The sequence below is a fragment of the Paroedura picta genome, chromosome 16 (assembly GCF_049243985.1).
Source record: "Paroedura picta isolate Pp20150507F chromosome 16, Ppicta_v3.0, whole genome shotgun sequence".
Classification (NCBI taxonomy): Eukaryota; Metazoa; Chordata; class Lepidosauria; order Squamata; family Gekkonidae; genus Paroedura; species Paroedura picta.
This window is the reverse complement of record NC_135384.1, coordinates 9,152,003-9,167,270: the sequence shown is the minus strand read 5'-3', so window position 1 is coordinate 9,167,270 and position 15,268 is coordinate 9,152,003. Positions and strand designations below refer to the sequence as shown.

Here is a 15,268-nt window from a genome sequence, read left to right as displayed (position 1 = left end):
ATGCAGCTTACCACCATGCTGGAAACTGAAAACCAAGAACACAACCTGAATGCTCTCTAAGGGTCAATTGAACAGTCCCCCAATCAAAACTTTCAGATTCCTCCCATCAGTAGGAAGGTTGGGTTCCCCCTGGCCGCTGGTGGGGAATGGGAGGGATAGATTTGCCAGATCCAGGTTGGGAAACTGGTTTGCCGGGAGGGTGGTCTAAAAAAACTGGTTTGGTTGGTTGGTTGGTTGGTTGGTTGGTTGGTTGGTTGGTTGGTTGGTTGGTTGGTTGGATGGATGGATGGATAACTCCTGGAGATTTGGGGATGGAGCCTGGGGAGGGCAGGGAGCTCAGTGGGGTACAGTGCCATAGAGTCAACCCTCCTGTTATTTTTTTTTCAGAGGAACTGATCTCTATAGTCTGGAAGTGATCTATAATTCTGGGGGATCCCCTCTGGAGGTTGGCATCCCTACCCACCAGTCCTACCACCTCCAGGGTCAATATGGGTACCTGCCTTTCTCCCTTACTGGGGCTAAAATCAGCATGGCAGGGCATTGACAATGGGGGAGGCGGTGCAGGTGAGAAGATAAAGTATCTCTTCCTCAGCACCATAGTCCCAACTGATCCCCAATCTGATCTAGAGTGTTAGAGTAGGGACAGAGAGATCCAAGTCTGAATCTCCACTCTACAGCGAAAGTTTGCTAAGCGACCTTGGGCCAGACATACACTCTCAGTAAGCCTTGCCTACTTCTCAGGGTTCCTGTGAGGATAAGAAAGGAGAACGGTGTAAGCCACTTTGGAAACCCTTGGGGAGAGGGGTTATGTAGAGCAAATGATTAAGCCAACCACAATCTGAACAGACGTCAGAGCAGGAGAACTGACTCCTCTCTACAACATAGGTGCCCCTGTTCTTCGTCCTTGTTATCCATTGTGCGTGTTGCCAGAATAAAAGATGCCTCGTGCCTACCCAGCACCCCCTCGGACATGACAACTCCCGTTGAACTTCAGCCCTCTCCCTCAACCAAACACTCACCTGCCACCTCTGCAATATCTCCGGGAACCATGTCCCTGGCCTTTATTCTCTGCACAGCCTTCCTGTCAGACCGATACACCTTGCCCATCTCCGGCTCGTACTCCTTTAGAGCCTCGATGGCGTTCTCTGCGTTCCTTTCCTGCGAGCAGAAAAGCCACCGTCCGTTAGGTGCCAACGCTTCCCTTCCCACAACAACCAGGCCACCGCAACCAGGAAGTTCTTCCCTCAACAGAAATACAGCAACGGAGGCTGTTTCAGAGGTGGTGGTCCTCCGGAGAGTTTTGAAATCCTGTTTTCCGGGTCCTGCACCTGTCCCACCCCATTGCTGTCCCCTCCCCTTCACTGCCCCTCACCTGGGCCCATTCTGCACACACTGGATAATGCACTTTCAATGTGCTTTTGCAGCTGGATTTTCCTGTGCAGAAATGGAAAATCTGCTTCTAAAGTGCATTGAAATCACATTATCTAAAGTGTGCAGAATGGGTCCTGTTCTCAAGGCCTCCCCTTCTCTCTCGCTTTTTGGCCACCAAGTCACACTGGTGGATGATGACTCTTTTTTGGGTTTTCCAAGCAAGAGGTGTTCAGGGGTGGCTTGCCATTGCCTGCCTCTGTGTAGCAACCCTGCCCTTCCTGGGTGGTCTCCTGTCCAAATACTCCCCAGGGTCTAGCTTCCCAGATCTGAGGAGATCAGACTAGCCTGGGCTGTCCAGGTCAGGGCTCTGCTCTGTTCACACCTTGCAATAGGGTGACCATTCAAGACTAGTGAAAACATGGCTACCGCGCTGCACACTGAACACCTTAAACAGGTGCTCTTTCCATTGCTTTGTCTGTTTACCTGCCATACTCCAACGATGGCGTTGGCGATCAGGATCAGCAAGATGACAAATGGTTCCACAAAAGCTGTGACCGTCTCCTCGCCTTCCTCAAACCAGGCCAGCACCTGCCAAGAGAAGAGGTGAGAGATTTGGGGCTCTATCTTGCTTAAGCCTAGCTCGCCTCTCGCTCTTTTCCCAACCCTGGCTCGGCCTGCCCTTCCCCTTGCCTTCCCGAGATCCTGCGGGCTTCTCGGTTCTTGACATTTGGCATCCGACAGCTGGACCCAGCCCGCCCCTTGCCAGGTGCTCCAGACGCGTGTAAACTGATCCCACGAAATCCAAGCGCACTGCGCAAAGGCTTGCCCTGTGTGTTTGAGTGTGCGGGTGTATAGATTGTGCCATTGTGATGAGTTTCGGGGCAAGCATGCAACACATTGCATGTGGAAGGAACATGCAGATGTGTGCGCTTGTGTAAGCTTCCAGAATGTTGGCAGAGTAATTAATACGAGGTTGCACGACCTGGTTCAAGAGGAATAGGCTGCCTAAGGAGGTGGTGAGCTCCCCCTCACTGGCAGTCTTCAAGTAAAGGCTGGATACACACTTTTCTTGGATGCTTTAGGATGCTTAGGGCTGATCCTGCGTAGACCAGGGGGTTGGACTAGATGGCCTGCATGGCCCCTTCCAACTCTATGATTCTATGATTCTATGGTTCTAAGAGGAGATAAATGTTTATTCGGGAATTACCGTATGTGCAGAGACATAGGTTCCTAGTGACATGTCTTCTAACGCAGACTACTCTCTGCTGGAGGGAGCCGTACGTGCAAATAAATATGTCACGAAGGCACAATTGAAGTCCAGGCTAGTTGCAGCTACAAGGACAGTATGGAACCAACATGGCCCTTGCACTCTGAGATTAAATGTACAGAAAATATAGCCTAATAAAGCTGCTAGTAATCCACGGTTGACAGGTACAGGTTGGGAAATACCTGGAATTTTTGGGGAAGTGTCTGAGGATGGTGGGTTTTGGAGAGGGAAGGGATAATGCCATAGAGCAAGGGTGGCCAACTGGTGGCTCTCCAGATATCCATGGCCTATAATTCCCATGAGCCCCTGCCGGCTCATGGGAATTGTAGTTCATGGACATCTAGTAACCCACAGATTGGCCACCCCTATCATAGAGTCTCTGTCATCTGGAGAAGAGTTGTAATAATGAGATCTCCAGCCACCTCCCGGAGGCGGGCGTCCCTACAGCACTATGATTTTGTGAAGCCCACCAAAATTTGCAGACCAGTTCAGGAATCTCTGCATTTAAGGCTCTCCCAAACATTGGCTAGCTTTTTTTCCTCTTCACCGATCCCCTGCTGCTAATTTCCAGTTCAAAAACGCGCTGCTCAAAATCCGAAGGAGTTAAAATCATCACCCCCGCACGGGAAATTAAGAACTGGCCATGAATGTAAATGCTCCTAAATTGGCTCGTGCTCAGTTAATGTTTCCAAATGGGCTCACACCGAGGCCAAAGAAAAGGAAATAAACACTAGAATGGGATCCTCTGGCTGGGAAGTCAAGACTAGTTACATTTCTAAACAGGCGAAGAGTAGTGCTCACTCGTATGGCATATACGAGGAAGGGAGAAGGAAGAATTCAAGAGAGGAAGAAAATTATATCGTGTTTCCTAGCCTGTCCTTACTGCAATCCAGCCCCTGTGTGTGCAGTACCCCTTCTGCCATATTTCTTTCTTTCTTTTGAAATTCCGTTGCATATTTCTGATAGGGCTGCCACTTTCAGGTTGGGAAACATCTAGAGATCAGGGAGTGGAGCTTGGAGAAGAAGAAGTCCTCAGTGGGATGCAAGGCCAAAGAATCCGCCCTCCGAATCATCCTTCTCCTCCAGGAGAACCGGTCCCCGTAGTCTGGTGATGACCTGTCATTTCAGGGGAGCCCAGGTCCCAGCAGAAGGCTGAAAGCACTATCCCCCACGTTCTGCAGACCGAATGAAGAAACTGGCGCCTTGGCGTGTCTACCCACAATCCTTCCTCTTGGCCAAGAAGACTCCGGCGTTCCTGGAGTTTCTTAGGAGTAGGTCCCAGGCTACATGAGAACTGGGTCGTTAATTGTGACCTTTACCGTGACCTAGAGCTGCTGAGCCAGGCTGTGTGCTCCCGAAGGATTCGGTATCACCCGCCACGAAGGCTGCGTCTCAAGTTTCGGGAACAAGACCATCAGGCAGGCTCAGAGAGAAGCTAGGGTGGCCATCACCTTAGACTCTGTGGTGAGAGTCACAAGATTTGTGGGAGTCACCTTTCCCCTTTACTTGAGGGAACTCCTTCTTCAGAAGAAGACAAAGAGGAGATGGTCCCCTTATCGAAATATGGTGGCCCCACCTCAGACTCTGTGGTGAGAGTCACAAGATTTGTGGGAGTCACTTGAGGGAACTTCTTCAGAAGAAGAAGACAAAGAGGAGATGGGCTCTTTATCGAGATACGGGAGTTGCCCATTCACTCAGATTTCCACAATTTGATCAAAGAGCCTTCTGGGGAAGCATATCTTCAAGAGTTCAGGGGAAAGTAATTCTATGGGTTTACAATGGAAACTGGCTGCACATGGCAGCGATTAGTCCCAAAAAAAATGAGGTCACTAACATACTGCCCGTCTCCTTCTTATTCCCACAGCAGTCTTTCAACACTTAAAAACTGGTTTTCTTTAAGGGTAAGGGATAAATATATATTTAAACAGCAAGGTGGTTAATAAAGAATCAGTACTCAATCTAGCAGCCAGCAGTTATGTCAAATATGCTCAAAGTTTCAGGGAAACCAGGTTCAAGTTGCAGGAGACCAAACAACAGTTAGGGCCAGATTTGTACACACCGTGGTGTGTGCCTCTTTCGAGTTACTTCCTTCTAGTCCTCCAGTGAACTCAGAACAGTGAATTTTAGCCTCACCCGCATTTGGGAGACAGGTTAAGAAACAAGGACTTGCCCAGAGCTGCCAGCCAGTGAGCTCCAGGGGCAACAGGGATGTGAACATGGCAGCCCCATCCTAGGTCTTGGCCCATTCCACACATGTTGGATAATGCGCTGCCAGTGTGCTTTCACAGCTGGCTTTTCCTGTGCAGGACAGACACAATGGTAGCTATGGGTTTGGATGGGATATTGGTCTCCCATTGGCCAGATTTCCAAACTGATCTGTTCTTACCAACTGGGGGAAATGCATCTACCCGTTTAGTCTTCCAAGGGACTTGCTCTTATACAAGCTAGCTCTGGGGTTTCCAAGCTTGCTCGTGGAGCCAAGCCTGGCCTGACCCATTACGGGCTGTGATAAACGGTGAGAAGTGAAAACCCCTTTGCAGAAGTTCAGAGGTTCTCTCTTCTTTCGTATCATACGAATCGTTGAAGGCTTTCATGGCCAGAGTTGTTGTTATGGGTTTTGTGGGTTGTTATGGGTTTTGTAGGTTGTTATGGGTTTTGTGGGTTGTTGTGGTTTTCCCAGGCTGTGTGTTCATGCTCTGGTAGTTTTCATCCCTGATGTTTTGCCAGTGACTCTGGCTAGCGTCTTCAAAGGTAGGATATGGCAAGATGGGAATCTCTCCTTGCCGGAAGTGTGTCCTACCTCTGAAGACACCAGACACAGTCACTGGTGAAATGGCAGGGACTAAAATGACCAGAGCATGACCACACGGCCTGGAAAACCCACAATGACCGGTATGGATGATACCGTAACATTACTCAGATACAATTAGCTTCCTAGGAAGAGCTAGGATCAACATGGCTTGCCATCGTGCTACATCTCCCAGTATAGACCAGAAGAAAACAGCGTATCCCAGCATCTGGTGCATCATGTAGAGCAGGGGTAGTCAACCTGTGGTCCTCCAGATGTTCATGGACTACAATCCCCATGAACCCCTGCCAGCGTTTGCTGGCAGGGGCTCATGGGAATTGTAGTCCATGAACATCTGAAGGACCACAGGTTGACTACCCCTGATATAGAGTGCAGCAGTTAAGATAACGGGCCATAATCAGGGGGAGAGGGGGTATCCCAATCTCACTTCCAAACACACATATATTTGGCGTTTGCTGGCAGGGGCTCATGGGAATTGTAGTCCATGAACATCTGGAGGACCACAGGTTGACTACCTCTGATGTAGAGTGCAGCAGTTAAGATAACGGGCCATAATCAGGGGGAGAGGGGGTATCCCAATCTCACTTCCAAACACACATATATTTGGTGACCTTAAGTCAGCCACACAGCCTCAGCCTCATACCTACTTTAGAGAAGAGGAAAAAGAACTGGGTTTTTTTATACCCAGTTTTGACTACCCAAAGGAGTCTCAAAGCTGCTTACAAGCACCTTTCCCTTCCTCTCCGCTCAAAAGATGCCCTGTGAGGTAGGTAGGGCTGAGAGAGCTCTACATGAACTGCTCTGTGAGGACAGCTGTAAGAGAACCGTGACTGGCCCAAGGTCACCCGGCTGGCTGCATGTGGAGGACAAGAGGGGAATCAAGCCCAGCTCTCCGGATTAGAGTTTGCCTCTCTTAACCACCACGCCATGCTGGCTTTACAGGCATGTGGTAAGAATCATGAGGTAATTTATGCAAATGCCGAAAGCATTTTGTGAATATTTAATATTATCAGCTGCTGCAATGTTATGTGCTGACCCTTGACCCAATGTTATGTGCTGACCCTTGGTCTCAGCATATGGGAGCTCTCCCACGTCATTGTCGTCCCCCCAAAAACTGCTTCCCTTTCAGCTCCACATCGGAAACATAAACTACAGACGAAGCCACTTACAAAGGAGATGCAGGCCGCGAGAAGGAGGATCCGGACGAGCAAGTCTTCAAACTGTTCTACCACCAGTTCCCAAATGGTTTTACCTGACGAGTAAGAAATGGCGGCATTAAAAACTCAGAGGAGGCAGAAAGGACAACAATTCGTACTGCCCTCCCTGGTTTCTTAGGAGAAAGGGCAACAGGCAGGCGAATGGCGCCATCCAAAAATCACATCTGTGCAGGACCAAAGATTCGTTTCGAGCAGGGGAAAGGTGGAGAAAAGCCAGGTCTCTAGCACTGTTCTTCAGGGGCCCCAAAAATACAGCCATTTTTGCTAGGAGTGGGACTTGGAGGAGAGAAATGGTCAGCAGCCTTTGACCCTTCCCGACTCCCAGTCGCTCCTGCCAGCTGGTTTTTCTCTGCGAGAAGTTCCAAAGATGCAACTTCTTCCTCCTGGGGGGTCTCCATGCATTGCTGCCTCAGCATCTACCCCCCTTCATCACCCTATTGTAGAGAACTATGAGAGTTTCCTCGGACGAACGTGTTCCCGGGACCCTACTCTGTGTGTGTGTGTGTGTTTGTGTGTGTGTGGACGTCGGGGGGGGCACCATAGAAGAGGTTCACTTCCGTTTTACGCTTTTGTTTCGTCCTGGTGGGGCGTTCGAGTCAAGGGCAGCGCTGCTCTGAGATGCAGGGCTGAAGCCTGGGAGATGAAAGGGTGGTACGGGAGATTGTTGGGAGAAAGGCCACACCTAGCACGGTCGACCAGACGGGGGCTCTCCGGATGTCCATGGACTACAATTCCCATGAGCCCCTGCCAGCTGGCAGGGGCTCATGGGAATTGTAGTCCATGGACATCTGGAGAGCTGCTGTTTGGCCGCCCCTGCTCTGCGGCATAGGGTGGCAACCAGGCCATCAACATGGTAGAATGAGTGGCAAATGCTTTCAGAAGACAGCCTGCCCCCTTGATTCTAGGCCCCTCGTCTCCTCTTTGCCTTGAGACCCAGAGAGGACAGCTGAAACCTTGAAACTTCCTGTCAAGCGCAGAGGTGGGATGGCCCTTGGCGCCCAGATACAAAATTCAGCAGAGAGAATTGATCTCCCTACCCCACCCCTGCCACAAGCAGTCAGAATGGCTGTTCCACGGCCGTACCATCACCCCTCAGCGGGTCAGGAGCTTACCTTCTTCAGCCGGGAGTTCTGCGGGGTCCGAAGACGGCATGTTGGGAGGAAGAGGGCGAGAGAAAGAAAGAGAGGAGATGGTTAGAGTCGTGGTTATCGGGACCTTGTGGACTGTGTCCCCGCTGCCGGGCCAGATTACAGACAGGGAAGGTCCCCCTTTGTGATTTAAGTCAGCAACAAGGAGGGCTTCTCAGGCAGACGTCAGGCTTAATGTTTGGGATCCGAACTGCCCCCGTGGGATTAAGTCCCAGGGTCAAGCTTGGGGGATGGTTATAAGACAGGCTTGGGCCAAGCCACGGCCTGGGGTGAAACATAAGGACAGAATAAGGCTTTGCAAAGGTACGGAATCGGAGCTGCTACCCCAGAATTATAACGTTAGGGAAAGAGGTCCTTGCAGGTAGGATAACTGTGGAGACCTGAGCTGGTGTAGCTTACAACCAGCAGTACGCTCATGCCATCCTACCTAGTCACATATTCACAACCCTCCTTCCGTCATCTCCTTGCTACGGCTCATCTGGGGACGCCAGGACCTGTTCCCCCTCGGTTCCTTTCCGAAAAGCAAGAAGATCTTGGAGAACAGCACACAAGCGGGGGACAGGAGGGAGCAGCCATGCCCCTGCCCCTGCCCCTGCCCCTGCCCCTGCCCCTGCCCCTGCCCCTGCCCCTGCCCCTGCCCCTGCCCCTGCCCCTGCCCCTGCCCCTGCCCCTGCCCCTGCCCCTGCCCCTGCCCCTGCCGTTCCCGCACCCGGGCCGAGCGGCTGCAGGAAACAGCCCGCCGTGATACCCGCGGAATACGCATCGCCGCATCCCCGAATTTTGTCGCTAAGCCCGCATTCCCCTCTCAGACCGACCCTGCGCTTCATGGCTCCGGAACAGTATAACTCCCTCCCCGTCGCCCCCACCACCACCTCCCGGCTGCTCTTACAAGTTGCCCATCAGCAATTTTGATATCTGGTTCATTCCAAAGGGAATTACTGGGTTATTCTTAGCAAAGCAGCAGCTGCCCCGTCCCCAGCCAGGCTACAGCCTCCCTCTCTTGCTACCCACAATGTTCTCTCTTCTGCTTTGCGTTCCATCCCGGTTCACCTTCTGGGTGCGGCTTCCAATTCCCACCAGACTTTTTCTCTCCCTCCCTCCCTCTCTCCCTTCCTGCCCTTCCTTCCATTCGATTGGTGACCGAACCGTTTTTCTCTGGTTCGCCCCGAATCCTCCGTTCCTTTCCTCCCCCTCTCATCCATCCGTGCTTGAGGTCCGGAATCCGCACACCCATTTGCCTGCCCATCGCTTGCAGGATCAATCTTTCTGGGGGTTTCTGGTTCCCTATGTGCGTTCCGCCACCCTCCTGTCCCTTGTAGGCGTCCTGGCCTCTAGCCACACGGGTACCGAGAGGCCTCCGGGCTTCGACGGGGTACTCACCGTTGAATCCATATTTTTCCTGATGCCTCTTCACCTGCTCCGGAGAGAGGCCCGTGTGCTCGCTCACCCCAAAGTAAGCCAGGCACTCCTCTCCGGTCTTGGCATGGGCGTTCTCCATTTCTGCCCTACCACAGCTGTTCCCTTGCTGTGCTTAAGACCGTCTCCCTCGTCCTCCGGCACGGTCTGCTTCGGCTGCTCCCCTGGCTGGACAGTCAACGGAGTGTCACTCGTGCCCCCCTGTGAGTTCCCCCGGATTCTCAGCAGACCATGGTCCTCGGCGCCCAGTATCCAACGATGGAAGGAAGGCCCACGCAACCCGTCCTCGTACAGAAGCCTTCACCGAGCTCCGGGGCTGGCACACGTCCTTATGAGGCAGCCCGGGGTCCAGATCCTCGGACAGTGTCCGTGGGTCCCCATTGGGTGACTGCCGCTGACATCACCTCGGCCACCAACTCGCATATGGCCTTCTGCGGAGAGAAGGTATTTTTGCTGACTTGAGAGGGAGAAGCCAGAAGGATAGCTGGCCTGGGGGGGGGGAGCAGGGTAGAGGAGGCCGGGTGGCCACAGACCCATGTGTCACTCAAATCCTCGCCTGTTCCTTACAAGAGTTCTCACTCTAGTCTCTCCCCCCCCCTCCTCTCTCTAACAGATTTAGGGGTTATTTCTGTCACTTGTCTTGCCTCTAATGAAGATAACACAGAGAACTGGGTTGCCCTCGGCTCTGTATTTGTTACTGAATCCATCTGTTCTCTTGTGGATTTTTCATTTACACACTTATGACGTTACATGGTCATTTACCTATATCTGAATCAATATATGGATAACATAGACCTGCAGCAATCCCTTCCTTCCTTCCTTCCTTCCTTCCTTCGTTCCTTCGTTCCTTCCTTCCTTCCTTCCTTCCTTCCTTCCTTCCTTCCTTCCTTCCTTCCTTCCATCCATCCATCCATCCATCCATCCATCAATCCATCAGGTAAACAGCCCATCTCCTCAATACACAACCATCTCTGATGGTGACAAAACAGATGACCCAGAGAAATTCACTCCTAGAGAGACCCTACAGTTTTAGGGATGCCAGCCCTCAGAATTGCAGGCCATCTCCAGACTACAGAGATCAGTTCCCCTGAAGAAAATAGGTACTTTGGAGAGAGGAATCTGTGGCATCCAACTGAGGTTTCTGCCCTCCCCAGGCTCCATCCCCAAATCTCCATAGGAATATTTTAGTTCAAGAATCTAAAGAAGATCCCTGCACCTTCAAACCAAAGGCCAAAGGCCATTCAAGTCCAGCCAAGGCCGTTCAAGAAGAAGCCCTGCTAGATCAGACCAATGGTCCATCTGGACAAGCATCTTGTCTTTCATAGCGGCCAATCAGTTGCTCTGGACCAGGGGTAGTCAAACTGCGGCCCTCCAGATGTCCATGGACTACAATTCCCAGAAGCCCCTGCCAGCATTTGCTGGCAGGGGCTTCTGGGAATTGTAGTCCATGGATATCTGGAGGGCCGCAGTTTGACTACCCCTGCTCTGGACTCTGGTCATGGAGGCCATGGTCATCCCCTGGTGTTGCTTCCTGGCTCTGAGATTCAGACTTATCCTCTAATTTTAATCATTCTCTGTGTAAAGTGGTATTTCCTTTTGTCGGTCCTGAACCTACTGCCCAGCAGCTTTATTGGATGTCCTCAAGTTTCAGCATTTGGGGAGAGGGAGAAAGCTTTCGCTTTGTCAACTCTCTCCACCCCGTGCATAATAACATAAACCTTAGTCATGTGGCATTCTGTTTCCTGAAAAGCCGATACTTCTAAAGACACCAAAGTTTTACAACGTGCTGCTGTTATACAAAAGTAACCAGCTTTCTGTCTGCATCCACATGGTGCAGTGGTTAAAGGGCTGCCCTAGGATCCCGGTGCAGAGCTCCAGATGTCCATGGACTACAATTACCATGAGCCCCTGCCATAGACAGTTCAGAAATAAGAAACGAGATACTTCCTGAGCTATCTATGGCATTGATTCCGACTGGGCTATCCTCTTCATTCCCCATCCCTCATCACAATCTACCCCAATTTTTAAAAATACGTTAAAATTAATTATCTCCTACCCATATGGGAGAGCCTCTTGTGGAGCAGAGTGGTAAGGCAGCAGAAATGTTGTCTGAAAGCTCTGCCCACGAGGCTGGGAGTTCAATCCCAGCAGCTGGCTCAAGGTTGACTCTGCCTTCCATCCTTCCGAGGTCAGTAAAATCAGTACCCAGCTTGCTGGGGGGTAAACGGTCATGACTGGGGAAGGCACTGGCAAACCACCCCATATTGAGTCTGCCATGAAAACGCAAGAGGACATCATCCCAAGGGTCAGACATGACCGGTGCTTGCACAGGGGATACCTTTAACTTTATCTTTACCCATATGGGAAACCCTGCCAAGGCTCTCAAGAAACTCTAGGGCTTCACAAAAACCTGGCTAAGAAAGTGAAGTGTTATACTGTGGGATTTGTAGCCTGAGAGAAAGAAGTGTGAGGGGCCTGAAAACAGTTCTTGGTTGCCATATTGGTCTGTAGAAAAATTCCAAAAGCATCTGTTTGTCTACATTTTCAGCATGGGGTCCAACCCAACAATCACCCAGCAGAGAGCAAACCTTTGAGTTCCCCCAGAGCTTTCTGTCAGCCTGATGGAGAGTCCCGAGGACCACAAAAGCTTCTGCGCAGATTTTATAATATTTTGGCTAGTTCAACTAAAAAAGGAGGGGCTCAGAGCCAACGCCCAAGTTCTGGTCGAATCTCTGGGAAGAGAGGGCTGGAAGAGAAAGCAGATTCCTTGAGCGCTTGTAGACGTCCGTTTCAGGAGGTTTGACCTACGTGTGGAAGTGACAGCTTCTTTCAGAGGCGTACCTGAAGGCGGGCGACAGACCGAAGGAGCTCCGTCAGCTCGTCAAGTGAAGAGGTGATGATGAGGGGCTTGCTTTGAGAGCGTGAGGACTTCTGGGGACTTCCTTGGAGAGGGTGAGGAGGAGCGGGGTGGGGTGGGGGGGTGGGGGTTCTGCTTGTCATCCGGCTGAGAGAGGAGCGGGAACTTTAGTTCCACACATGTTGAACAATGCACTTTCAATGTACTTTAGAAGTCGATTTTCATATTTCGCAGTGAAAATCCTGGCTGCAAAAGCAAATCAGAAGGGTATTATCTAGCATTGGGGATTCCAAACCAGGGGTCTGTGGAAGTTCTGAAGGGGGTCCATGGGGAGATATGGGTGGGTCTGGCCTGTCCTGCTCTTCTTTCCATCCTACACGAGGCAGGGCTGCCATAGTAGCAGTGAAGGACGCCGAAGAGAGCAAAAGGAGGGCAAAAGGTGCAGGTAGTGATGTCACTTCTGGGGGCATGGAAGGGGGCGTGGCCAGCTGACATCATTTCCGGGGCACCTCGAAGTCCGAAAAATTATTTCAGGAGTCAAAAGGTCGAAAAAGGTTGATTTAGAGCAGGAGTAGGCAAACAGTGGGCCTCCAGATATCCATGGACTACAATTCCCATGAGCCCCTGCCAGCATTCACTGGCAGGGGCTCATGGGCATTGTAGTCCATGGACATCTGGAGGGCCTTAGTTTGACTACCCCTGATTTAGAGCATGTAGGATAGTGTGTCTTAACCCCTGTTGTCCACGCAGGATGACATTCCCCACTAAATTGGAAGGAATGCCTGCATTACAAGGCAGCGGTGGTGGGGACAGGATGGGACACTGAGCTAAGAAGTCATCTCCAGATGCAGCCCTGATTCCAAGGCTGAGAAGAGTTGCCAGCTCTGGAAATTAGTTGAGGTTTGGGGTGGAGCCTGGGAAAGAAGGGATTTGAAGAAGGGAGGGGCCTCAGCTGGGTAAAATGCTTTAGATTCCATCCCCCAAAGCATTTATTTTCTCCAAGGCAGTCTGGAGTTCAGCTGTGATTCCAGGAATGGGCAGCAGAAGGTGGGGTCGCATCCAGAGCTCACTATTTGGCTCCCCTGCTCCCTGAACCACCCTTTGCTCTCTGCCTCTGCACCCCAAGACATGTGATTCCTCCAGACTCTCTCCTTGATGGGAACATTAAATCCTCTGGCCCACGGACACCAAATCCTTGCGTGTGTAGAGGTTTGGGGGGAAGATAAGGTTACTTAACGGCTGCTCCAGTGACATTCTTGACTTTAACCTGATGCTGAACCCTCGCTTCATCTTTACCTTACCAACAGCTCAGTTCAGTTGTGCTTCCAGCCTGGTTGTGTTGTCTGTGTGTGTAAGGCTTCAGGGGTAAAGCATTTGCTTGGCATGCCAAAGGTCCCAGGTTCAATCCCCAGCAGCTCCAGTTAAAAGGATTAGTAACTCACTGATGTGAAAGATCTGAAACCTTGAAGATCCACTGCCAGGGAATAGTGCCTATGATGGTTCTGCACTTACATTTTCCCCCTGTTGTCATTCCTGCTGCATTCAGATTGATTTGAACCTGGCTCTTCCTCCTTCCTTTCCCCCAAATTGAAACAGACTGCATTCTACACTTGTGTGACTGCTCTCTCCTTCCCACTTGATTGAGGAAGCTCAGAGGGGGGAGAGGAGTGGTGGTCGTGAAGCTCCAGTCGGAACTCAAGGAGCACAAAGGTGGAGAAAGGTTTATTTCCTCCCCTTCTTTTCCTGAACAACTGGGGGGAAGGAATGAGAGGGGGAAAAGAATCTGAAAGGCATATCTCATCACACAGAAGTGTGGGCTTGGAGCACAGTCACTTTAGAAATGAGTGCAAAAATAAGTCTTTCAAGGGAATGGAAACCAGGAACCAAGCAGTCTTTGAACTGATGTTCTGCCCAGTCAGTGACTGATTGCTTCGCTACGTCAGTATTGGAGGTGTGAAGGAGGGGGAGGAAGTTAATCCAGCAAAATGCAGAGATCTACACTTAATATTGGAGCTTAATATTGGATCAATCGTAGACATTGCAGAGGGAAAATTTAAAGCACTAAATATCAGAATGGAAGTCGAATTAACAAAAAAGTATAGATGACTTTTTAAAATTCAAGGTCACCAGGGATAAAAAGCTCAGTGCAGATTGAGCCCAAGAGTCAGATTCAGGCTATGGATACAGGACCTGAAATTGACTGTGTTCCACATCTCATCTTTCTTTCCCCAAATCTAGCATTCCACCAGGCTCAGGGTGAAGTCCTCAAAGTTCTCTGCTAAAGAGCTGGAAGATGGCAGAGAAGGAGATTGTAGAGGCCAAGGGAGTACAGATGAGGGTTTGGGGACTGCGGTGAGAAGGGAAGAGCAAAAAAGTCACACTCAGTGGGGATGCTAAGAATGGTGGAGGAGGGTTTCAAGAACAGGATATCCCTTTTGGCAGGCACCTTACAGCCTGTGCTTGGCCATGTAAGCAGGGTGAGAAACTGGGAGCCTCTGAGATGGCAGAACAAGACCTGAGCTGAGCATCTGGGGACTGGAGGGTCTCCTGGAATTACAGTTCATCTCCAGACTACAGAGATCCTCTGGAGAAAACGGATGTTTTGGAGGGTGGGTTCTTTTGCATTGTACCCCACTGGGTTCCTGTCCCGTCCCCAAAAATCCAGGTTTCTTTAGGAGTGGGCACCCCACTGCCACCCAGATATACACCCACCATTGGGTTGTATATTTTTGTTTACATTGTATTATTAGGTCCATGTTGCTTTGTAAGCTGCTCTGAGTCCCCAGTGTGGGAGAAAAACAGGATTAAAATGTTCAATAAATCGGAAGGCCCAGTTCTGGGTCCAAAGAACAAAGAGAGGAGAAATGTTACAGAGAACAAAAAACCTAAAACAACTAACTGGAATAGTTATGACCTACAAGGTTGAATGTCTGTGTGAACTAGACAGCAAGTTGCAAAAATATGTGAACATTTATTTTGCACAACTTAAAAAAAAACATGTACGTTTTAAAAAACCCACACAAAGCCTATGAGCCATTGCTGAAAAGTTATTCTGTGCACTGAACTACCTTAGACCTCCTTAGCTCTGATGCGTTTTTAAAATGTTGCACAAAATAAATGTGCTTTTTTTTAAACTTGTGGTCTAGTTAACACAGACATTCAACCATTTAGGTCCTAAAGGTT

General features: G+C 50.5%; 1 protein-coding gene across 1 annotated transcript in view; it reads right to left on the bottom strand.

Annotated features, from left to right (window-relative positions):
• The window catches only part of ATP2A1 (ATPase sarcoplasmic/endoplasmic reticulum Ca2+ transporting 1), a 38,834-nt gene extending 29,161 nt beyond the window's left edge, over nt 1-9,673 (bottom strand). The window contains exons 1-5 of the mRNA XM_077314484.1: nt 9,193-9,673; nt 7,777-7,794; nt 6,617-6,699; nt 1,855-1,959; nt 1,020-1,158 (exon numbers count right to left, since the gene is read on the bottom strand). Coding sequence (XP_077170599.1) covers nt 1,020-1,158; nt 1,855-1,959; nt 6,617-6,699; nt 7,777-7,794; nt 9,193-9,310 — 463 coding nt within the window. The 5' untranslated portion in view covers nt 9,311-9,673. The remainder of the gene's footprint in view (nt 1-1,019; nt 1,159-1,854; nt 1,960-6,616; nt 6,700-7,776; nt 7,795-9,192) is intronic.
• Between the last annotated feature and the right edge of the window lie 5,595 nt (nt 9,674-15,268).